At 37.8% G+C, this 24513-nt stretch overlaps 2 protein-coding genes across 4 annotated transcripts; both read right to left on the bottom strand.

The window, feature by feature from the left end:
- Positions 1-146: 146 nt before the first annotated feature.
- LOC146161425 (endonuclease III-like protein 1) lies at positions 147-1674 on the bottom strand. 3 transcript variants are annotated; one of them, XM_083384500.1, is made up of 5 exons: positions 1361-1674; positions 891-1061; positions 672-831; positions 506-611; positions 147-440 (listed from the first exon to the last, which is right to left on the bottom strand). In XM_083384500.1, the coding sequence occupies exons 1-5, from the start codon at positions 1664-1666 to the stop codon at positions 305-307; spliced, it is 879 nt and encodes a 292-aa protein (XP_083240626.1). In that variant the 5' UTR covers positions 1667-1674; the 3' UTR covers positions 147-304. The 3 variants fall into 3 exon arrangements, with proteins under 3 accessions (XP_083240626.1, XP_083240627.1, XP_083240629.1); XM_083384501.1 differs by having other exon boundaries at positions 685-831; XM_083384503.1 differs by lacking the exon at positions 672-831.
- Positions 1675-3204: 1530 nt separating this feature from the next.
- On the bottom strand, positions 3205-23081 carry LOC146161424 (uncharacterized). The gene is made up of 27 exons (XM_083385153.1): positions 23035-23081; positions 21508-21598; positions 20527-20709; positions 19648-19727; positions 18750-18867; positions 17747-17940; positions 16720-16869; positions 16102-16213; positions 15241-15366; positions 14325-14561; positions 13968-14046; positions 13490-13630; positions 12966-13125; positions 11559-12657; positions 10868-10982; positions 10528-10643; positions 10089-10170; positions 9713-9825; positions 9164-9296; positions 8075-8190; positions 7269-7528; positions 6370-6439; positions 6083-6181; positions 5398-5546; positions 4810-4932; positions 4421-4544; positions 3205-4070 (listed from the first exon to the last, which is right to left on the bottom strand). Exons 1-27 carry the CDS (start codon positions 23079-23081, stop codon positions 3909-3911), a joined length of 4479 nt encoding a protein of 1492 aa, XP_083241279.1. The 3' UTR covers positions 3205-3908.
- Between the last annotated feature and the right edge of the window lie 1432 nt (positions 23082-24513).

Here is a 24513-nt window from a genome sequence, read left to right as displayed (position 1 = left end):
CGCTGCTGTCATTTTCGTATTTCTATTAAACTTTTTGATTAATTATGTAATAAACAATGACAAGACTTTAACAGGGAATCAAGCTATTAAATATCACCATCATCTTTTATTGCAAACTCAAAAACAGAAAGAATAATATTGACCCAAACAAAAACATTGCAGAAAGCAATTTGTGCTATATGAAGAAGTAAAATGTAAAACTGCTTCAATCTAGTTTGACTTAAGCTGTAGTTAAGGGGTATTATAAGAGGCAGAAATAAAAAAGATATAAAACCTAAAAAACACAGTTTAATTTTTACACCAGTCAGCCTTTCTTTATTTTAAAATTTGATGCTGGACAAATGCTTTGATTGAGGCATGATTCACATTTGGGTTTAACAGGAAGGCAGATTTGCTGGCCAAATCCCACCAGCATCCAGTTAGCCTCTTTCCAATATTCACTATTTTAAGAAACAAGAAGAAAATAATTTTGTTGCTGTAACTCAGATAAGGAATGTAACTCTACCTTGGCAACCAGTCTTCAAGTTCTTTTCGAGTTTTTTCAGGATCTTTCGTTTTCTTTTGAACCCATCCAAGGCGATTTGATATGCGATGAACATGAACATCCACACCTACAAAAAATTCAAACAGGTATATGTACATCACAACAAACACACCAATTGGAAACTTACCTATACCCACAACCTTATCCCATGCACAGCTCATGGTAAGATAGGCCATCTTTGGGCCAACACCTGGTAATTTTACTAGAAGATCAACATTTGGTGGAATATCACAATCATAATCTTCTTTTAATATTAGTGCAGCCTTTTTGATGTACTTCACTTTACTCTATGTTGGCATAGAACTATTGAATTAACAAAAGCAGCAAAGAAATTGCATAAACTAACCTTCCAAAATCCCACAGGATATATAAGTTTTCCAAGTTTCTCTTCAGAAATTTCAATTATATTTGGTACTGTGAGTCCATGTTCTAAAAGCCTTTCCATAGCAGCGTGAGTGACATGGTCTTTAGTTTGACTTGATAACATCAGTGATGTTAAGATGTGGTACCTTTTCTCCTGTATTTAAACCCATGACATAAAGCAAGATATTATTTCCAATTGTTAAACTTCATGTACCAAGCTTTAAATTGAGTAGGTTGTGACTCAAAAGTAATGTGAGCGTTGGTCTAGAATCCTACCACAGCATTGAAACAATTATTAAAATAACGTACATTATTTGCGTTAGGGTGTCGGTTTGGGTTGAGGTCAGTCAAGTATTATTATATTTATTATTTAATAGTATCCCTTAACCTACCCTAACCCAAATAACGTTCGTTGTGGTGAGGTTCTAGACCAGGTCTGTAATGTTTATTAACCTTTTGTGTGTATTCGTCATGTGTACATCTTTCACAGCCCATTGTGTCTACAGGAGCGTTCTTATCTTTTCGCATAGTCCTGATGTTTTCTAGTTGCAACTTCCAATTTGGTGGCTCCCATTTAGGAATAATTTTCGGCTTTTTTGCATTTGAGTTTTCATTTTCTATTTTGATATGTTTCTTTTTTGATATCGACTTCATAGCAGCAGCGTCATGCTGCTGTGCTGTTGTTGTTTTATGTTGCAACCTGGTAGTTGGTCGGAAATATTTGCTTGTAACTGATTTTGACATGCCGCTTGAATGCATTGTTGTAAACCAGCTGTTTGCAGAAGCAGCTTTTGCAACATCGGCGCCGCATGATTTATTTCGGACACGCTTTGCTAACAACCGTTTTTTTCGTTAAATTACTAAATACTAAAAAAAAGTAAAACTATTAAACCAAAAGAGATTTTTAATCTTTTTAAGTAAAACACTCGCCTAGTTAAAATTTTTCTTGGTTTTTAATTATTATCGTGACGCCTGCTAAGTGCACTTAAACAAACGCCGCCAGTTCGTGTTTGCAGACAAAGTTTGAAGGAAATATATGGAGGAAGCTTTTTATCTAAACCAGTGTTTCTCAACCTTTTATACTTCGTGGCCCCCCTGCTCATAAGAAATATCAAAATATACTTAGCATTGCATTTAACGTGTTTTCAGTTGTTTTACTTCTCGTTTCACAATGGAATGCTTGTATTGCAATTTAACGCCCTTTAAGGAAATATCTGTACCTGGCATTATACGTTAGTTGTTCGCCCGACTGCATTTGACGGACACCTAATAATTAGGCGAAGGTTATCGGCCAGTAATTACTCGCAGGAAAAAACGCCGCATATATGGCTGCAGTTGAAGCTGCAGCACAGTAATTGTTTCGCCACAGCGATAGGCTGCGTGAATCCAAATTGTCCGCGAAAAACGAATAAATTATATCGTTTTCAATTACCCGACTTTTGAGAAAACCCTGATCCCTGATCTAAACCTTCTAATCTGGTGTAGGTGCCTAATCGTAAGTAAGTTATTGGCGGGTAGATGTTGAAACAGCATATAAACATATTTCTTAACCGCATTCTAGCTGTTGTTACGATACAAGACGTAATGTTTAAATTCGGCGCGTTGGCGAAGTGGTTAGCGCCACTGACCAGCAATCCTCAAGATCCGGGGCTCAACTGCCGGCTGAGCACCTGAAAACCGTAGCCCGAAGATCAAGCAGAGAGCGCAAGTCGCGATCAAGTTAATAATCTCTGCAACAGCGCGTCTACGAGCTGAGCTGGCGGCCGTGGAAGGAGAACAACATCTCTCACTACTTTACCAGACTTGCATACATGCTAGTGCAATGTATGGTGACGCGTGCACTGTATTGTGATGTATATGTAACGCGCACTTGAATATGTATGTAATTGAAATGGCCTGACTAAAGTTATATGGCAATAATGGATTACGTTTTTTTTAATAAAAATACAAGGGGGTTGGGAATACCTGTCCCCCTCTGGAATTTCAAAATGCGATTATTGTTATTGTTTATAAGTTTCATTATTGCTTACCAGTTTTACCAAGATACTAATGGAATAATATTGATTTGTATATAAATTTCTACCGATATGAAATCGTATGTAAATACTAAACATGGTCAAAATTGATGGTGTTAGTATAGACTTATTATTTTTTGACAAACAGGAAAAATAATATTATTGTTGTTAACCTGGATAACTTTTTTAGGGGACAGTTGTGCTTTGTATTCCACTGTTAGAATGCCTTGCAGCAACAGTATAGGCGTTCCACTGTTAGTCTTTAATTTTAACAAACTAATATAACTGTAGAAATTTATTTACCAACAATTACAATTAAAAGGGCCTGCATCTATGACTAGTGAAAAAGCAAATAGTGAAACAAAACGTGCATCTTACTTAGACAAAACACAAAAGCAGTAAAATAATGCATTATGAAAGGGATATCAAAGCAAACACGATACTGCAAATATAAGAATCAAGAGGTGATTAATCGTAACTTTAACAAAATGATTGTACAGTCGCAGCTTATTGGTCTTGAACAAAAAAGTCAATGTTATAATGAGAAAAAACTAAACACAATTAGGAATGCTAATAAGTAGGCGATTAGTTTACATTGACAAAGCGCATATCAAATAATATTCTAATTGATGCAAAAGTTACACATTAGAATTAGTAACATACAAGAAAAACAAATGCTTCATGTAATATCAAAAAGGTAGCAATAATCAACAAGTCAGCATGCAAAAAACGAAGTGAATTTCTAAACAGAGGTACCCTAACTGCTAATAATACTATCCTTTTTAAGTTATATTGAGTTGGTTCATACCCATTTTTTCGCATTTTGATGTTTCAAGCTACAACTTTTCAAAAATTGATATTAACTGACAATATTTTTAGACAGTTTTGTTCAAATAAAAAATGATGAGTTGGGCGAATTTTGTAGCTTGAACTGCTCTGTAGAGTTTTAATCTGTATAAGGTGCCACTCTTTGGGATATATATGAATTATGAAGTGGGTGTAATAAGGGATTCCTCGGTTTCAGCTCTTATTGCATCCAGAAAGCTGGTTCTCCTTGTTTTAATCCTCTCTTGCTGCTGCTGGTAAATCTTTTTGCGCTCTTCCAGCTCATGCTGTTGCCTCTTTTCATACGTTTCACTGTGTGAGGTCTACAGAGTAGAAGGCTAGTTTTATAGGACTTTTACCACTAGTTCCAAAATTATAGTTTATTTATTTTTGACGATGCCCACAAATTTAATAATAAGTTAAACCACAAACAACGGAAAATTAAATAAACCATAAAGTTGTAGTCTTTTAAACATATACCTTGTTTCGTTACATGTATATAACTAACTATTATTTCGTGTGGTGGCAACTATGTCTTTGTGTTTAGGCCTATGATTTTTTTATGTAGCATTTTTTTTATTCCATGTTCTCCTATATTCTATATAATGGTGGAGATGTGCACATTAATGAAATTGAACTGTTCCAAACCGTTACCATTTTGAGTAAAACAAACCTCAGTTTCATCATTTAGGGAGTTTTTTCTTTCTGCATCCGATTCTTTACTTCCTTCATCGCTTGATGAGGAAGACGATGACGAAGAAGAGGAATCGGATGAATAATGGGATGATGACGCAAAACTATCGTTAAACATAACCGTATGTTTGTCATTTTTAACTTTTATCAGTCAACCCTAACCCAATCCTACAAAGTGTAAATGATTTCAACTTTTTAAATTATGTATAACTTTATTGAACTTTTTAAAGTCATAAGTTTGATCAATAAATATAAAAATAACATAGGGCAGTGCTTGGAATGACAATGTATTTATGTAACCCATGAAAACATAATTGGTATTTGTCGTGGTGCAAGCGCTTCTGCTATGTTGTGTCTCACATGTCCCACCTGCTCTTGCTGGATTGCAGAAGTGAAAAAGAACTGTTTTCTTTTTTTAGTTCACGCAGGCACTCTCTGAGAAACTGCACGACAGCCTTGTGTCTGTATTGCTTTGCAAGGTCCAACGGAGATCTGTTTTTAAAAGAAAAAGCGCAAACACTAAATAAAATGTGGCGCTTAACCATTATAGATAAAACCACCAAGGCTTCATTAAAACAGTCCATGTTGGAGTAGACGCCTAATCAAAAATATATTTATTTCCAGCAGACCAAAAATATAACATTTAGCACTTTTACTATTACCTTTTAGAATATACAGAATATCAAATACGTGAGTATTCGGTTTATTTTATAAGCTATTTTTATCTTGGCATTTAAAGCAAGGGCGGGGTCAATCAACACCACGAACAAAATAGAAAGGAGATCAACCGATGGTTTGAGCCCAGGATTCTGTTTTACGTTGCTAACACACTCAAAACGTCCAAACGGTCTACAGAAGGCGGTTAGGAAAGGTGTCGGCCTCGGCGATCGCCAAACATCCGAACGAAGCTTTTACAACGCACGAAAAGCGCTGTGAGTTTTGCGTCGCTCTACCGACCTGTGGAAGTTGTCCCGCGCCCGCAAGTTGGCCTGGTTGGCGACCAACCACTTAACCGCTTCCAGGTGGTCGCTCATGCACGCGAGATGAAGGGCCGTCTGCCCATCCACGTTGGCCGTTTCAAGGCTGGCTCCGAGCGCGTGAATTACCTGCGATAAAACAACATCCCTGAAGTACTGTCCAAACGAGCCCGGTATTTTCCATTAAAAATGGGATGGAGCGAAACCGGTATAGATTTCAACCTGCGATGTGGCAGGGGCAAAAGTTTAAGCGTTTGGTCATAGTGTACACAGGCGCATCAAAAGCTACCGAACCCCATTTGATCCTGAAACGTGCGCAACGCGTGATATAACGCGAGACACCTGATTTTAAATCAGCCTCACCAATTGGTGGAAAGGCCAAGTTCTAATAAGGCAAAGAGGGAGGCTTGTGGGACATGAGGGTTGTGGGACATGGATTGTGTAGTAGTGGTAAACTGATCACGGCTTTGTTATGTGAGCAATAGTCTAATCGAGTTAGTCCTGTGACTGTATTTCACATTCACATCTTAACACTTTTATTGTAGAAAAATAAATAATCTATTAAAAAGAAAGGTTTTGACGTTCTGTTTTGATGAAAAGTCTGACTTTATTAACTTTCATAACAAACTTTCCGAAAACATATTAATGTATTAGTTTTCACTTACCATCATGCACTGTTTGTGCCCGTGCATAGCCGCCATATGCATCGCTGTATAACCAGTTGGCGTCTCCGCTTCTAGATGTGCGCCCATCGCTCCGAGCCACTAAGTAACAAGATACAAAGTTAAGTCGTAAATAGCAAACCTAGATGCTCGCTGACAAAAAATAGGTAGTTACATTGATTATTTCAATCTGCATGGATGACTGGTTTGATTTGGTCCTTGTTAAATCAAAACTTCTCGGCAAATTTTTTTACAAACACTGAAGTTTTTTGTTGCACTTGATTACTAACCTGCAATATTTCGGTTCTGCCGTTTGCTGCAGCGACGTGAATCGGTCGCCAGCCCTTCTCGTTTTCCTTTCTAAAAATAAATTATCACGTTATGGTGAAAGTATTGCGAAACGGGGTTGCGATAAGTATTGTTTTTATTTATTACACCGACAAGAGCTGTGGTTGTTTAAACAAGGGTCATACTGTTTTTTTTTTAATTTCATTCCGTTTATCACGCGAACTTGAAAATAAAACGGACACCCTAAGCAACCGCTCATTGGTGAGTATCTGCTTTAATAACGCCAGCCCGTCGCTACCATTGCTGGTTAAGATTGAATTATCAAAAACCCGGATGGGTCTTATAAGATTTCGGCCAAATTATACCAGTCGATGGCGGTCATGACACAATGACCTGTCAAATTGAAAAAAATAATATTTTTCTTGGTTTCATTTTGTGCACACTGCGCGAATTTATTCAAATTAAAAGCTGAATAGAAAAAGGTTTGCCGTTGCACCGTAATGATTTCTAAAATGAAAAGCAATGTTTTAGGTAAGCAGGGTGGCGGCTAACAGACTTTGAATGCATCAGTCAGCGTAAAACGTTACCTGTCTCGACACGGCAAAGCTTGCCGTTTTTTTACTTAGGCTACACATTTTATTTGGTGATATGTCGAATTGTTCTGTCGGGACCAATAGGTTTGCATCTCGCAGATTACGATAAGACTATAGCGAGTTTTTTCACACGGCACGTCTTATCGCAAAACGGTGCAAAAATCATAAATTTATACACAAAAAAAACTGGTTTAGATTTCAATATTTATTGGGCCTACGTACAAGTTTTACAAATAACCAAAAAAAACACTCAAATTTATGTAACAAAACTAACTGCCAACCCAAAACTCTAACGAGCAGCGACTTACTCCATGAGTTCGCGACGCGCACTAACGACCTCTTTGACCTTGTCGGTCTGGTCGTCCTTGACCAGGTCGTGTACGTCCATCCGGACCACCAGCTGCCTGGGCGAGCGTACCACTCCATCTTCCTCGTTCTCTTCCATTAGCGCCGCGTTGGCCGAGGTGGCCGGTTGCCAGGACGACGATGACGTATGACCCTCTCTGACGTCATGATCGAGAAGAGTCGGGTCGGTGTGGCTCAGCTTCCGGGTTGCCTGGATCCCGGCCTTACGTGGGAGAAAGGACGAGGATTAATTGAGACTTCAAGTTTAAAGCTTGTATGAACCATATGGATTACAGTGGTTTACGGATAAGTGGGATTTTAAAGTAGCAGTTTTCCACCTTCTTGGGGCCGGGGATTGAGTCAAAAAGATGATTTTTTCCGCCTTGTGTAGTGATCAATTTTTTACTTTAGTGGTGTTGACCAATTGTTCTCCACATGGACATTGTTTTTTAAGTGTCCACTGAGATTTTTTATTTTGGGGATATTTGCACTAATTGTCGGTGTAGGTGTAAAGATGGCTAACCCAGATAAATTATGTATTTATTTTCTTAGATTCCATTTGAAAAAAATGATACAGCACAGTAATATACGATGTTGTCCACATATTTTGGGTTTTTTATGTTTAATATATTCTGAATATCTAAATATTGTTAACCGCTATTGAAGTGGCGTGATTTCACACCCAAGTGCTGGCGACACGTTCAAATACCATTTACAACAACCGCGACTTGCTTTCAAAACGAAACTGAAACAGCAACGTTGCACTCACATTGAAACCGTCCATAAAGACCTGGGCCTTTTCCTCGCTTTCTTCCTGCAGAGCCTCTTCGTTGATGGGAGTTGGTGCCCTGGGAGGACTCCATTTGTCTTCATCGCTTTCTGCACCTTTGACGAAAAATAACCGCAGTTAAATACAGTGCTAGTGGCAATAATACAGCATTCGAGCAACTTCATTTAATTAAACGTGGCCTTCAATTTTGAAACGACCCGATTTGGTTTAAAAGCGCTGCATATGACAAATACAGTTTTTCCATTTTGTTTTTATCTAATTGAACTAAACCCTCCATTTTATTTAACATTGGTATTTACACACCTTTAGCTCAGCTTGGGTCCAAAAAGTCGAAATAAATATGGCGGTAAAGAATGGGTAACACTAATTTACGGAATGATGAATGGTCGGAATGGTCGGAACGCTCACAGTATTATTATTAAATATAATAACACTTGACCCTCCTTCACCCTAACGCTAACCCCAACCCTAACCCAAATATTGTGCGTTGGTTTACTAATTGTTTTAACGGGGTAACACTTAAATTAGTGATCGTTCCGACCATTCTGACATTCATCATTCAGTAAATTAGTATTACCCGGAAAGAATCGATCAGTTATTTTAAATATATAAAAGGCAGATTTTCGATAAACAGACATAATCTTTTATCAAACGTTTTGTCAATTACTCATGCCATAGTCAATGTTAAACATGATAATGACATAGGTAAATGACGATTTTGTGACAAAGGAAAACGTCGATTTTATCGAATTTAGAGGCCTTTGAATTTTTATTGAAATTACCGCGAATAAATCGTCTTTTGTTGTTTTGTGTCCTAAGTATTTAGAATCGATTATTGTTTCGTGAATCGTTAATTTTGCTTCATTTATGGCTTGGATTTATTTAATTTGTCGCGTTTGGAAATTCAGTCAGAAAACCCAACCTAAAAAAAGGACAAATTTTATGTTCGAGACCAAAAAAAGGAATCTTGTGCCCAAACACTGCGGTATAGGGGACAATTAAAAAGATTGTGGAACACCACGGTATAGCAAATTAAAAGATTCAAAACGATGCCAGGGATCAACTCACGAGCTTCCTCCTCATCTTCGCTGGCTGAACTCGAGCTTGATGATGACGATCTGCTCCTGGATGAAGATCGCTTGATGGGAGTTTGTGGGCGAGGAGTTTGGAAGACGTCATCTTCTTGCGGCTTCTCAGGGATCTAATCAAAATTAAACTGTTTGTGCGAGGACTTACATGAAATAATTTTGGTGTGTGGTATATTTGGCTTATCCCAATTTGACAAATATTCACACCAGTGGTTTATGTTCTATATACAGGTTTACTCATTGAAAATACAATCAGTGTTTACCACCAAACTTTGGTCTTACTAGGCAATTTAATAACTAACATATCCTATGCTTCTGTGGAGGCTATTTATGCTTAAAATCGCGACGTTGAGAGGATAAAAATCTACACCAGATCAACGCTGTTGTTTTATATCTGATAATCGCGTTTAAAAGCATTGCAGAATGGGTGTCCCGAAAAAGCTAAAAAAGATTTACCCAAAAGTCGCGGTTTGGTTTGTTATTTGTTGTGACGTATGAGATTATAAATTGTTACAGTTACAACGTTTACCGTTCTCTCGTTTTCCTGAACGTAGAAAGTTGCTTCAGCAGGTTGCTTTGGAGTTTCGTCATCAACCTCTGGTTTTCCTAACACTTGTGCGAAACCAGACTTTTCTCCAGCTTCTTAAAACGGCCATATTTATGGTTAAATAAAACAAAATAAAGTACAGAATTACATAAAAAACAAAATTTATGCACGTTAAAATCAATGCAAAAGTGTAGGCGCCAAAAACTCGATTTTAACGGGGCTTTTCTATAGATTGTAGTTTTCTAAAAAAAACGAAACTGGCGACATTTTGACTAACAAACGGCGTCTATGAAAAACCAAGTTTACTTTACGCCATGGAGCTCGAGAAGATAAAAAATTTGCGATGTTTAAGTCATACCTTCTTCGCTAGAGGAGCTTTCACTGCTGCTGGAAGAAGACTTGGAGCCATGTCGAGCTGGAGAACCGATTTTGTCTAATTTCTGTGAATCCACCATTGCACCTTCATCGTGTATCTGAAGTAACATCAGTTGCGCACAGAACGTAACGATAGCCAGCGCCAAAAGTAAACAATCATAGAAAACGTGTTTACCCGGCGACCTATGCGTTACTCCTTATCCTTAGGTACAACTTTTCTAAAGCTCCAGTGACTGGGGAACTCCATTTCCTACTAATTTTGCGTCATGCTAAATGGGTCAGATAAGAATTGACGCAAAACTCGGGTTTCGGTAAACGTTTCCATGTAAAATAGTATCATTTTCTAAATTTTTAATGTGAACGAAATAGCTCTCAATTTTTAGCACCGCTGTCTGAAAGGCCCATATCTATACTATACTTACTGCGGCTTCGCTTTTCTGAACAGCTGCAAATGTCACTTCGGCCGCTTGTTCCGTTTCAGCAATCTCGGGCGGCAGTCCTACATCGTCTTGAAAAGATTCCGATATTTTGCCGGCCTCTATCAAATGCAAAATTAACGATAATACCAGCTAGTAAACGATAAATAATAATACGCAGCTGTAGTAGGTGCCAGTCTGACGTTGTATGAGAAATATTTAACTACTTAGCAAAACGATTATTTTACGTTCGGCTTCATATGAATATGACTATAACAAATACGCTGCGTTTGTAGAAGCTCGTAACATCACTGAACGGTATTATTGCAAAAAAAGGAAAGCGCACCTTCGTCACTTGAGGAACTTTCACTGCTAGAAGAAGAGCTGGATCCGCGTCGTTCAGACGAAGATCTTTGTTCTTCTTCTTGTGGTGGAGCCACCAGTACCTCATGCTTCCGGACCTTAAAAACAGCACTTTTACCACGACAAATTCAATTTGCAATAGTACGATTTCGCCTTTCGTGCAACAGTTTAAGAAGTTAATTTGAATCCCAGTCCTTAGCACACAATTCCCACTTTTCAGTTGTGCAACTAGAAATAGTTAAAGGAGTTCGTAAGGTAGGGTTTCGGAAAGCGGGATAATTTGTTCAAAGATTTAGTAAAAAGTTGGCAAAAATCGTAATTTAAATTAATGTAATTCTCGCTCGAATGACACACATAGACTAGGTTGGAATAACTTTTAAGAGAGTGCTATGGTATGCAAGGCGTTGTTTGGCTAAAAAGAATTTAAAGCAGGCTAAATCCCACTAGAACGTAAAATAAAAGCCGAAAGCGTGAAAACTAGTAGTCAACGAAAGGTTATTTCAAAACTACGGAATCGAATTACAAAGCGGTCCACATGTCGTCTTTCGCAATCAATGGGGGAGCCAGTGTCCCTATAGGTTAGCCTCTGCAATTTTTACCATGTTGGATCATTACTAAAAAAATAATAAAAGCACGGCTCTAAAAAATGCGCGAGAAACATTTTTTAGCGTCACCTCGGACTGAGCCACCACCGGCTGCGGGGTCACTACCACCGACGCACTCTCATACGTCACTTCCGGTCGGGTGACGTCACCGGTCGACTCTGGCTTCTGCAGCGTTACCGACTCGGCGAAGGAGGGCAAGCGGGCGGTTCGACGTGGCGGCTCTCCCTCCAAATCGCTCCCACTGCTCGAAGAAGAAGAGGAGGATTCGTCATCGCTCTTCCTCGGAGCAAACTTCTCGGTGAAGGAGGAGAATGGATTTTTATTAGATTTCTCGCTTTTGGCCGAAGAAGACGAATCTGATCGTGCTCTTACTGGTGATGCTGCGAAAAGTTGAGTTTCCTTTTCTTTGCCAACTCCTTCTTCTGAATCAGCAGATCGTGGCGACCCCAGGGGAGTTCTTTCGCTTTCCTTCGAAGCAAACTTCTCGGTGAAGAATGAGATTGGATTTTTCGACGATTTTTCGCTTTCCGACGATGACGATGACGATTCTGATCTTTCCCTCACCGGTGAAGCTGGTCGAGGATCTTGTTTGGGGAAATAACTCGGCTTTTTACCGGTGCTTCGATCCGAGTCGGAATGCGACGACGCCCGTTGGTTTGGCGCGCGTTTGTCGGTTGCAAACAGGGAGAATGCATTGCGAGTGGATTTCTCGCTCTCGGAAGAAGAAGAAGACGATTCCGAATCATCCTTAAAGGAAGCCACAGGAGGAGGAACTTCACGCAAAACCGACTCCTTCTTGTTACTGATGTTCCCGTCCGAGTCGGAAGAGGAAGAAGCCGGGGAGCGGAGAACCGTATTTTCAAGTCGTGTGTCCTCTCTTTCGTCTTCCTGCGAATCGCTCTCGCTGCTGCCCTCCAGGGTCCGGGAGTCTGAGGTGGAGGAAGCGGATGACCCAGAGTCGTCGCTGTCCTCCACGTAGCTCTCGCTGTCGCGCCTCTGCCTCCGTGCGCGCCCGGCGCTGCTGTCGGAGCTGTACTCCAGGTGGCTCTTAACCTCACTGGTGACGTCACTGCGATTGGTGATGACGTCATCGCTGGGCCTAACCGCGGGCGGCGACTTGCCGCCGTCGGCGCGGCCACGACGTTCTTCCCGCTCGCTCGAAGAAGATCTGTAGTTGGGAAAAGTAAACAGTAATAATTTGCAGGCAGTGTTTTTTCCTAATTTCTACTATGTATTAAAGTGCCTAATTATTATCTTACTATGGTTAGCAATATCCTACAGACAAGTATATGCGTTCTAAAAATTTCAACAACTAGGTAATCAAGTACAAAAGAAAAAAGGGCTACAAGCCTTTATGTATAACTTGGGCAATGCATACAGTACACATACGACACTTGTTTTCTATTAAAGATATACCAATACGGCGACTAAACTACTCATATCTCGGTTTAGCAAAGTATGCAAACGCCTATCGACCTGCTGCTTGCTTGCGAAGACGACGACGAGGAACCGCTTTTGGCCTTGGTCTGTCGATTTCCTTTATCAGAGAGGTGTCCACCGCGTTTGGAAGCCTTGCCATCTGACATAACAGTTGTCTCGCTGCCGCTACTGTGGCTGCTTCTTCGCTTAGCCTTTGCTGCTAACCAGAATAATGGGTTTTAAGTACGGTTTGTATTTTTTTCCAGGAGCACGTGCTATTTAAAAACACTGTTTTCACGAGAAGGGCATTTTGGAGTGCATGTTTTAGCTGAAAATGCAAAAAAAATTGTTTTAAGTTGCACCAAAATGCACGAATTGGTAGTATAAGTTGCTTAACGCTCCATACGTCTTTTTCCCTTCTCTTTGGTCGGAGACCAAGAAGGAAATTATCATAATAAAGAAAAGTGTAATAAAAGAATGGCTGGTATATTAGAAATATACGTTCTAATCGTGCTTTTTTTCATATGCGCTAAATGCACTATTTTGCTCGCAATAAAGTATGTGCTTGTAACGCTTTATACCCGCATTAGAGTGGGCGGTCAGGTTGATGAATTTGAAGGTCCTCTTGTCGCCGTAAGAGCCGGAAAGCCAGGAGTCGCACTCAAACCTCCACTGCTCTCTCCCGCAGCTGACGACCACTTCATCCAGATACCAGCTGAAACCTGTTGGAGCCAGATTTTGTTTATTTACCAAAGGATTAAAACATGAACACACGAAGAACTTGCCTCTTAATAACACTACTGTAGTATGTTAGTTGAACAACTTTACACTTAAAAACAATGTTTTGGTGTATGTTAGGCAGTGACTGTGTGTTAAGACTGTATGTTCCAGGTCAGAGTAAAAATATCTAAAGAAGTTTAAGTACTGGTGGCCGTTCATCAACAAACATTCTTCAAACGTTATTTATAACTGTTGAAAGTCTGTCGGATATGGCTTAAAGTTTGACCTCCTGGGTTACTACCAACAGACTTTTGCCAGGGAGGGTATAATCTATTTTACCTTTGTCTTTTTGATCATGCCCGATCCCGATCTTCCGCAATTCGCCAACATCTTCCGTTTCGATTTCGAACACATCAAGCTAAAAATTCAAAATTTTCTCATATATATATGCACAATATCATAATTAATATAGCTCTTTCAAGCGAATTGGTTGCATTCGATATCCTTATAAAACATAGCACCGATAAAGCTGCTAAACCTCTTATTTTTAGGTTTAATTTCTAGGAACAATAGAAATGGATGAAAACAGCGACAACCGTTGCTTACACCCCTTGACATCAAACATTGCGAGCTTAGCGATTCATCAGAATTTTTTTAATCAGAATCAGTAAAATAAGAACAATTGCCAATGTTCACCTTTCCTCTCCTGAACGCCGAAGCGAGCTGACCCTCGGAGCCGGGCGTTAAGGGCCGCGTCAGGTACATCTCGTCGGTCTCAGACCTGCTGCCGTGCAGACTCAGGTAGATATCGGCGCCGGTGCCGGCCCCTAATCGGTCGCCGGTCCTTATGGTCACCTTATACTTGCGGAACCTCCGTCGAGATCCTTCGTCTGCCGCCGCAGCCCCGTCTTCACTGCTACCACTGGGCACCACCTTTTGGACACATCAAACACAATTTCGGTCGATTGTTGTTTTCTATTTTTTTTTTGGTAAGAATATTCGAAACATATCCACAAAGGTTTGTGATTTTTTTAAACTCGAAGCCTTTGCAGTGATGCAGTTATCTAATGATCAGTTTTTGCATTAAAGCGATAATTATATTGGATTTTCAAGCTACATAATGGTTTAAACATCCGTAGATCAACACTGGAGTTTTTCGTGTAAATGAGATTGATAAACATTGAAATCCTAAAAGTTTAAAGTAACAACAACAGTTTCGGATTTTCGATGGAAAATTCTTGGGTGTTTCTGCAGTTAACACTGTTTAGCGTGTGTTTGCTGTTGATTAAGACACTCATATGAGAAAGAGCGTATTTTGCTTTGCCGTTCTACGCTATTTGTTTTCATTGTAAGGTTTATTGAACTAAAATGCGGGACGTCTGTTGACGGTGTGACCCATGTTATGACATTTTGCCTAATCGATAAAAACTCAGAGAAGAGTGAAAGCTGTATTGAAATCGAACCAGGGTTTTTGAGGCATTAAGCTTTTCATTTTTTATTAGTTAAAAATTAGGTAAATTGAGGATATTTAACAAACGGCTTTAATCCTCAATAGAATGTATTAAGTAGGACGAATCTGCGTTATCGGCGGTAAGCCATTCGATGTACTTACGATTACGTGTCGTCCCCTCATTCGTCGATGATCGTCTGGTCTTCTGCGCGTCTGGGTTCCCGCGTTCACACTGAGACCGCTGTCTGGCGACACCATATGCCGGTAACCCGCCTCACTTCGCAGGTACTGCGTTTAAAAAACAAATAAAAACGTCGTAATATTGACTTTTCCGGCTACAAAAACTTGCTTGACGTTGACATTTTTGCAACGTCCTGCGCTTTCTCTGACGAGTAGATGCTATTTAGCCATTTAATAATAGTTCCATTTAGGCATAACATCAGGGCCAGATTTAGGGGGCACATTTTAATTAATTTAAATTATTTTTGTTTTGGAAATGGTTCTCATACCAACAAACATTTATGGAGAGGTTTAAGAAGCCAATATTGAAATCTGAGTCGTTCGACCAACTCGAATTATTTTATTAAACACCAAGGCACTATTATAAAATTCTGTGGTGCCCCCTTTCCTTGGTGCCTTAAGCACTTTCTTATTTTGCTTAATGGTCCAGCTCTACGTAACATATCCTTTAATTCTCACGGTGGGTTGGTCAATCTACCCAACTCTCAATTCTTTATGGAGTATTTGATTTAGTTGGTTTCTCCAAAACTACACTGTTGTTGGCATATGTCGTGCGTCTTACCTTCTTTCGTACAGATTAAAAAACAGCAATGTCGGTGACGCATTAAACGATTACAAGTGGCAATAGTTTTACTGCTGAGATTAAATCAATTCAAAACATTGCAATATCTGGCGCATCTGAAAGCTTGTCTGGCGCACTTAAATGAGACAACTGATGTATTGAAACAAAAGGTTTGACAACAGAATGTTAGGCATTTGGGCGCTAGGTAGGGCAATACTTACGTCGATTTGCCGCGGACCTCCGGCCGAGTACGGTCTGTTGTAGAAGCCGCTTTGATTGTAGCTAGGCTGGGCGTGACGCGCCGATGCTGGACGATGTGGCTTCCTGGGATGACTGGATAAAAGCGAAAAAGCAACTCAAAAAAGAGAAAATATTAATAAAAACAACAGCAGGCTATTTCGGACTTTTTGTATTAACTTTTTGAAGTGGTTATTGTAAGCTGGCCTATTACAACTTTGGAAGGGAAGAAAAACTAACCTGGATTGCATTTTAAAGAACGTTTAACTTTCGCTGGTTTGTATTTAGCGTGAGTTTCAAAATATATAAACAGGATTAGTAAACGTGCTGTGGCTAGTCGCTACAAACCTAAAAAAACGAACATTACGAACGCTTTGATATTTGTTTTTTGTTTATAATTATATTTACTACGTCACATGAAAGCCACGTTTTAAAAGGACATTAATTGAAACCGCACGAACAATAAGTTTATTGTTATTGTCAATATCACCATTGTCGGAAAGCCTGTCTATACAGACTTAGACTGAAAAACCTCTTCCAAGTGCCAACACGAACACAGGCTTTCCTTAAAACTAAAAAATCCACAAAAAAATCGCCATTACTGTTTGGGAGTTGAGAAGAGTCGTCGGTTCTCGTGGTCGTATTCGATGCTGGAGGAAGATGCGGAATAGGATGAGGACCCGTAGTCCTCCAAGTCTTCATCGATCCTGTCCCTGTAGGGCACTCGCCTTCCGTTGATGTCCCAAGCGTATCTGTGGTGACCCAAGTGTTTAAGTCAACACCAGGTATTGAATTAAAAAACCCTCACCAAGTATTCAAGTGCCACAAATCGTGTTAAAAACATGCCAACCTACTCAGAAACTTTGTATTTTATACCAAAATCTCTCAGGAAACAGTTCACATAGGTATAAAGACAAGTGGAAGAAATGACATGCCAGTATAGTAATAATTAGGGCGATAATTGTTTTGTCTGCCATTGATGTCCCACGCGTATCTGTGGTAAACCGGGTATTTAATGAAAAAAACTTCACCAAGCATACAGATGGTCGATGTTGCGAGATAAAACGAAAACATAAATTGTTTAAACGTAGAAATTTAAATGAAGTGAAGATTACTTGATATATTCTGAGTTTCCATGAAATTTGTCAATATTAACCATTTGCACAGTATTTAGCCTAAAAAAAGTTTGTGGGTATATTAAATTTATTGTAAATCCGACAATCTTTTTTGCCTCTTTTCCTTGATGCCTTAAGCATGTACTTATATTGCCTAATGACTAATCGACGTGGGCCATAACATCGTGTTGATTTAAAGAAGATGCAAGTTGGTCAGAAAGGATGTCCTAAATCCACGGAGTTTAAAAAAGGCAAAAAAGAAATGCGAAGTCAATATGTTCGGAGTTCAATGAAAGATACACAGTACACACACATATGTGAGTTAACAACTGTGATCTAGCCCTTCTGAAGCTACTTTTTGACCAACGATTACGGATTACGTAGCGATGGCTCTCGGTGTATCAATGTGGCCTGGTTTGCTTTACTATGAAAAAAAAAACGCTCTTTAACAACACACTTCGTTCAGCGTAATTCAACACACATCAATTCAATTACAAATCGACAAAACACTAACCTTGGCCTTCGCTTGTCGGACGCCGATGACCGAGGCCGAGTCCCGACCCTGCCCCTGGCGGTTCCAGGCCTGGGCGGGAGGGTGTTGGCAGATAGACCGGGAAATCCCCGGTACGCCCCGTGGGTGGCTGGCGCCGACTGAGGACGACCATGGTGCCGGGTGGCGATAATTTCGTGAGCAAGTGCAACCGTTTCCTGTTTGTTAAAAGGAGAAGTTTGTAAAAAGGCCGACTAGAAAATGGTCTGAGAAAAAAATTGTTTGGGAAAAAATTCAATGAAATGAAAATATTTTTTTAAATTGAAAGAAAAATATTTCCCTAAAAGTCATAGCGTTAGCGCTGCATACAAATACTGATTAAATAAGACTCGAGAGCCTAAGTAATTTTCATTCAAACAAACAATAAAAGAGTAAACATCGGAAAGGCTTGCGACTACTTCTAAAATTTAATCGGTTAAAATAACTTGTTATATAATCATTACTAGTACTGTCCCTTGAAATGTCGAAATACCCACAAGTTAAAACCCGCTCGATTGGAACGCTCTCGGTTTCTATGACGATTACAAGGTTTGGCGAAAGGAGAAACAGTCTACGATACCGGTAGACCTTGAACGACGATACGAACGAGCTTTTGACAAAGAAAGTACGTGACTGTGTCGGCTTGGTCTCCTATCATTACATAAATAATGCGCCTTTGTGTTGGCTCGGCAATTCACTTGTGATTAAGGGTAGTAATTTGTATTCGATCGAAATGCGTTTACAGCAATAATCGAAATCATTGCAGCAGCCCATCCCAACATTCATTTGAAGCGTACACTGTTTAGGCAGTTTTTTTTTTGATAATTCTAAATTCTAGGAAAGGCAACACTTTAAAAAACATATTTGTCATGGTATTTGTTTAATTAAATCAAACTGAATGAATAGGCTATTAATATTTATATTATTAAAGTTCTGTTAGTATACTATTATCGATGAATCATGATATTATCAATCTTTAATGTCTTACTGTGGCCACGAGTATTTGACTTGATCTGTTGATCAGGCGATTGACTTCATGTTTGGAGATTTTGGTGGGAGAGGCTTTTCTTAAAATCGGTGTGCTCTGGTACACACGTGACTTTATCCTAAAAAAAGTTAAAAAAAAGTTTCAATTTAAAAAAAATCAAAATAAACAAGACATGCTTTTAAAACAAACTTTAGAAATGCATTATTTTTGTGTTAGTGATTTTTATTTTTCTCAAGTTCACAACCTATAGTAGTTTACATGGTACTATTTCGTACTTTTCCAAGTCATTTTGACTTGACATAGGTCCTTTGGGCAAAATGACTTGACTTGGACTCATTGTGTCAAATACTTGCGTTGAAATTAAGTGTTTTTAGTACAAAATAATGAAAAAATTGCTTGTTTTATCTTGTTTTGCGCACATAAAACACTTTATTTGCTAAATATTGCATATTTGTGATTTTTTTTTAAATTGCTGGTCATAATTGGTCGAACGAGTTTTCCAATTTTAACACTTTACTGTTTTTATATATGTCAATAATTTAACTTGAAGTTGACATGCTCTAACTTAGAAAACTGATAAAATGAGACTTGACTTATTGATTTGTTCAAAGGCTTGACTTAGATTTAAGTTATTTTTCAAATATCATGACTGGAACTTATCTTCAAAATGACTCGTTTTTAACACCACTATTTCATTAGAGGGACAAATCCGATTAGAAATAAATTAACGGTTTTGTGACAATCATTGTGGGAAAGCAAATATTTGAAATGCTATGCTTTACAACTTGTCGTTGTGTGAGCAATGAAACTTTGAGCTTTAAAGGCCTTTTCACACTTTGAGCAAGCTTTAAATCTTAGATCTGTTTGCATAGCTAATTATGGTTTCCTGATCGTTTACCGTCTTCTAGCTCCACTTTCCAATAATGACAATGCTTCTAGTTGGGCAGAATGCAATTCGTTGTCCATAAAAGAATCATTCTGCAAAAATAAGCACCGTAAATTAAATAAGGAACATACTATCCAGGTTAATATAACTTTAAAGTAAAAAGTTATTAAACTTTACACACAAAGTTACCAAAGAGAGACTTCATGTTGTTAGTTTTAAAGAAATAGAGGGAACGGTGCTTCTACACTACATTTGAAAACTTTGCCAAGCGTCAATAAAGCCAACTGGCATTGAAGTGGTCTTATAAAGTGGCCAGTCTGAGTGCAGTCAACCTGTTTGAACAAGCTACTATTGGTAAGTAATCAACTAATGCTGTTAAATGGAGGGTCATTATAATATGTGGGAAACCATAAAAATAGCAGCAATCAACATTGAATTGACAACAGTGAACATATGAAACAACAAAATGTCATATGAAATTGGACAGTTCTGTCAAAAGTGCTTTTTGATTGATCTGAGGCTGCACCATGTTGTGTGAAGAGTCGTTGAAGTGTTTGTGGCACTCGAATACAATAAAACACTTCCTGAATTTTTAGTGCAACAACTAAAGGACTCTCTAGACTGGATTGAATGTCCCGTGTTTCTTATCAAAGAGGATAATATCGCAAACAACCTATAGTAATCTTATCAAAAAAGTCAATACACACATAAGCTGGCCATATGTTGTCATATTTTGCCAACTGATAACAAATGTTAAACATATTAAATAAATTCTATTAAAACAAATAGTGGCTATACCAACTGGAAAATATATCACACATATAATATCATATAATTAAACTTGCTATTTTTCATGTAATAAGGGCATTGTTTTAGAAACTTAATACAAACATTGTAACAAGCCTTATTTCTTGGTGAATGTACTGAATGTTGTATTGTTTTCTTGACAGTCTTTTGACGTGGTGTGCCAGGAGGTATTGCTTCTAAATTGGCAATTTGAGTTCGAATCATATTGGGACTGAAATAATGTTTCAGACTGCGGTCATGCAGCTTTCCATTGTCCATCATCGCTGCCTGGAAAAAAATATATTTAATAGTTGTATACTGTTTATAATATTTGTCTTATATTTATTAAAGTGATTTAAATATTAAAAGTAAAGTTTAAGAGAATATTGATAAATGATTTCACATATAATAGTTTATTAAGGTGACAACAACTGGCTATAACGCACACAAAATTAATTGTTTGGATAAAGGATAAAAGTTATCTAGATTTGAACAACCTACACATTGAGGTTTTGTCAGGAGAATATTGAAAAGGGATTGACCCGGAGTGGTTTTTCTTTACCTCAGCAATTCCACAAGTAAACAAATGGACAATGACAGCGTTTTTTTACACAAAGCAATTCTGAAGTGGTATAGGAAGTAGACAATCATTACTGTGTACAAAGCAATATTAAAGGGAGTGGTTCAGTTACCAAGGCTGTGCCAATTCATTTAGGTGAAACGTGAAATGTTATTAGGGGTTGGTTGATGACATCGCGATTTGGAAAATTAATATTCATGGTACAATTATAAGATATAGTAGTCATTAAAACAAAGAACAACAATCAATGAAGAAACATTTTTAAATACTTTCTAATTTTTGAAATAATATGTAAAATATTCACAAACTTTTTTATACATTATTCATATTACTATAAGACACACTTTTTCAAATCAAAATTTGTGTCTTGTGTCCACACTGTAGTATACAGTTTTTACAACATACACAGGATATCCTGTTTGATACCTTGTTACATAGTCTTATTTAGATTTGTACATAACACCAATTTTGTCTTATATATCCATAATTTTATAGCAAAAACCAACCGTTTTTAATCTTGGATATCTTCGCTTTGGTTCATTGCTACCAGAAAGATCAAATCCATCCTCTCGTCTCTTTATGTCCATGTAGTATTTTCTAAAACATTTGCAATATATAGTCAAGCCTAGAAGTTTTAAAGTGAAAGTGATGGTCTGTTAAGAGTTTTCTGGGGATTCACAAAGTGTGATTTAAATGGAAAATGACAGGCAGAAAAAATAAAATATATTAAAAACTTGATGGTGGAAGCATATATATTTAAATAAAATAGCGTTGCTTGGTAAAGCAAGAGTGAATCCTACTTCCTAAGTGACTTCTTTTGGGGGCACTAGGCAACCATTTGATTTTTTAGATTTCTTGTTAATATCCTCCAATGTTTCTTAGATAGGATCTTAAATGAATCTAAATTGTGTAAAATTGAGCAGGGTGTCACACAACTAACTCAAAAAAGAAGATCATGGGGAAGTCAATATACGGGTGTGCCCTTTGGTTTACGCACTTGGAAGAATAAAATAGTGTAATTTGACACAAATTTAGTTTATGATTGGTGTGGTTCTGGAAGATGCTTGATTATATTATTACATATCAACCTCGATATGATTCAGGTGTACACCCGAATTATTTTTTAAAACAATTTGTGAGCTCACCTAAATTAGTAAATTGTGCGCCTTTATTTTAATAAAACTATTCAGTTTTGGTTGGCGAAAAGGGCGCTGATCTAGAATCCTACCATATTTTAGGCCGAAGTATATATTGCTTACAATATTTGGGTTACGTTGAGAGTAAGCGTTTGGATGGGCTAAGTAGTATTATTATATTCTTAAATATTTACGCCTTTCTACTAATTTCATATTTGACAACTGGATTTGTTAGTGTTAAAATAAATGTGGTAGGATTCTGGACAAAAAAGTGCCACAAAATGCAGACTGGACTGGAGTCACTAGACTACACTACAGGAATCACTATATTAAGTTGTGACGCTGTAAAGGGCGATGGTAAAAAACTTCTTGACAACAATAACAGTGGGCTTTAACTATTACCATATCCATATGGTCTGTTAAAAATCATCGTTTATTATCATCAATTTTAGGTTTTTATTTTTCACTAACATTACAGTCCAGTGGGTCCGAAACGCTGGTCCGCCTAATATATTACAATTTTATATCTCAATTACAAAATGAAAGATGTTGAAGGCTTGTCTATCTAATTTAGAACTTCACCAGTTCCGTAGATTGCAGCATTGTGACATAACATAGAGTTGATGGTCTACTTTAGACTTTATCATACGCCAAAAAAAGTGTTGTGCCCAACTGTTTAAAAGTGGACTACAGCTCGTTCAAGTTTTAAATTTAAGGCAATTGTATGTAAAACCTAAGAAGACTTTTAGTTGCATACTTTTGTCGTATTACCGTGTTAGGTTGATTTTGATTTTTAAAGGTTCACCGGTCCGCAAAATTTGTTTTGAAATCTTACCAGTCCATAAGCTAATATGGTTAAGAACCACTGTTACAGTCTACTACAGACTTAATACTTGCATTTTTTCCGCAACAGCATCGATCACTTGTTTTGAAGAAACATCCATATTTTTCTAACAGTAGATGCCTTGTAGAGTTTAGATGAAGTTCAAGGAATATTTTTTATACAACGTGCTAGATACAGCTTTCATTAAGTTAACGCAAACGAGTGTATAACGTGCAATGCAAATATAACATGCAAGTCGTTGCTAGAGACGCAACCCTGCAAACAAAATAGAATATTTATCCCAAGCGGTAGCATCATAAATTTTAAATTGATTCCATATGGCAAAGAGATAATCTCTTTGCATCTGGTAAGTATATTTGACTGGTGCTAATAAATTTTCCTGAACAAATGCACACATCTATGAAGTTATTTTGTGTAAAATACCCTGATTTTTTTCTACTTCTTTTTGCTAACTTTAAGATTTTTCTTTTTGACAGGTACGCCGAAGTCCAAACGTAGACCAATGCGTAAAAGGGCTCATTTAAAAATTCAATTTGTTCATATTGACAACACACAAATCACACGAACAGTAAATGACGCTTCAAACGCGCAATTTGGCAACAAATTTTTTAAGTTTAAAAAATCTCTAGCCTACCAATTTCATAAACGAAAATAAACCACGTAAATATTTTTAATCTTGCTGCATGTTTTATGGTCCGATTTGTCTTCAGATAGCGTACTACAGAACATATTGCTCAATTTGACAATGTGAGAAAATATTAGTATTCTTTAGAGTTAAGTTTGATCGTTCTGTCGGCGACATAGAAACACTCATAGGTTATTATAATAAGCCATCGAAATTTCCAGCTGGCCATCTTCAAGCCACTTGACGCCTAAAGTGGAGTTTTCTAAACTGAGACAGCACCTTAATATTATTTTGTTCATTTTAACCGAAAATCGTACTGAAACACATGGAAATTTTTAATGATTACGTCACAATATTTCGTCATAAAGGGGTTATAAATGTAGTGCACAAAAACGCACCTGAAATATTAGTTTAAATATATCTAAGAAGATTGTTCAGTATTTTTTTTCAGTTACGGTGTAAGCTCTGCCTACCTACAAAAATTGTATTACGGAAACGTCGTTTCCTTTTGGGTTGGAATTTGGGTCAGGGTTCAACTGATTACGGGAATTTTAGGTATTTTTTTACTTTAACCATAGGCTATATCTACTATATGAGTTACACTATCCTATTTTGGTCTTATTTCGAACTGTGTTTTGATTCGACGATGATTTTATTTTATAATTTCGGTCTTACTGCAAGAGTCCAGGTGTTACCGATTCGCGCAAAGGCACAAACCCTTTGTATCGTTGAGCGATAAAACTCTAAATGGCCAAACTTTCATTTTCGACGGTTCGGTGAAAGGCTTAACCCTTGTCAGCTAAAACGTTCTTTTTTCAAAATCACCTATAGACAACTAACATTAACTTGTTGTTTAAATTCGCCACCACGCGATGATTGTTGCCTGAAAGGTAAAAAATCGGTTATT

This window comes from Ascidiella aspersa, chromosome 3 (genome assembly GCF_963924565.1).
Source record: "Ascidiella aspersa chromosome 3, kaAscAspe10.2, whole genome shotgun sequence".
NCBI classification, from domain to species: Eukaryota; Metazoa; Chordata; class Ascidiacea; order Phlebobranchia; family Ascidiidae; genus Ascidiella; species Ascidiella aspersa.
This window is presented reverse-complemented; position numbering and strand designations above follow the sequence as displayed.

What these genes read in the sequence shown, in the direction of transcription:
- LOC146161425 (XM_083384500.1), bottom strand. Translation starts at nt 1,666, where the DNA reads ATGCATTCAAGCGGCATGTCAAAATCAGTTACAAGCAAATATTTCCGA. An exon ending in ATCCTGTGGGATTTTGGAAG is followed by an intron (nt 832 to 890) that starts GTTAGTTTATGC and finishes ATGCCAACATAG; the next exon opens with AGTAAAGTGAAGTACATCAA. An exon ending in GGATAAGGTTGTGGGTATAG is followed by an intron (nt 612 to 671) that starts GTAAGTTTCCAA and finishes AATTTTTTGTAG; the next exon opens with GTGTGGATGTTCATGTTCAT.
- LOC146161424 (XM_083385153.1), bottom strand. Translation starts at nt 23,081, where the DNA reads ATGGATGTTTCTTCAAAACAAGTGATCGATGCTGTTGCGGAAAAAAT. An exon ending in TCCGACAAGCGAAGGCCAAG is followed by an intron (nt 16,870 to 17,746) that starts GTTAGTGTTTTG and finishes GGGTCACCACAG; the next exon opens with ATACGCTTGGGACATCAACG. An exon ending in CCCTAAATGATGAAACTGAG is followed by an intron (nt 4,071 to 4,420) that starts GTTTGTTTTACT and finishes TCTACTCTGTAG; the next exon opens with ACCTCACACAGTGAAACGTA.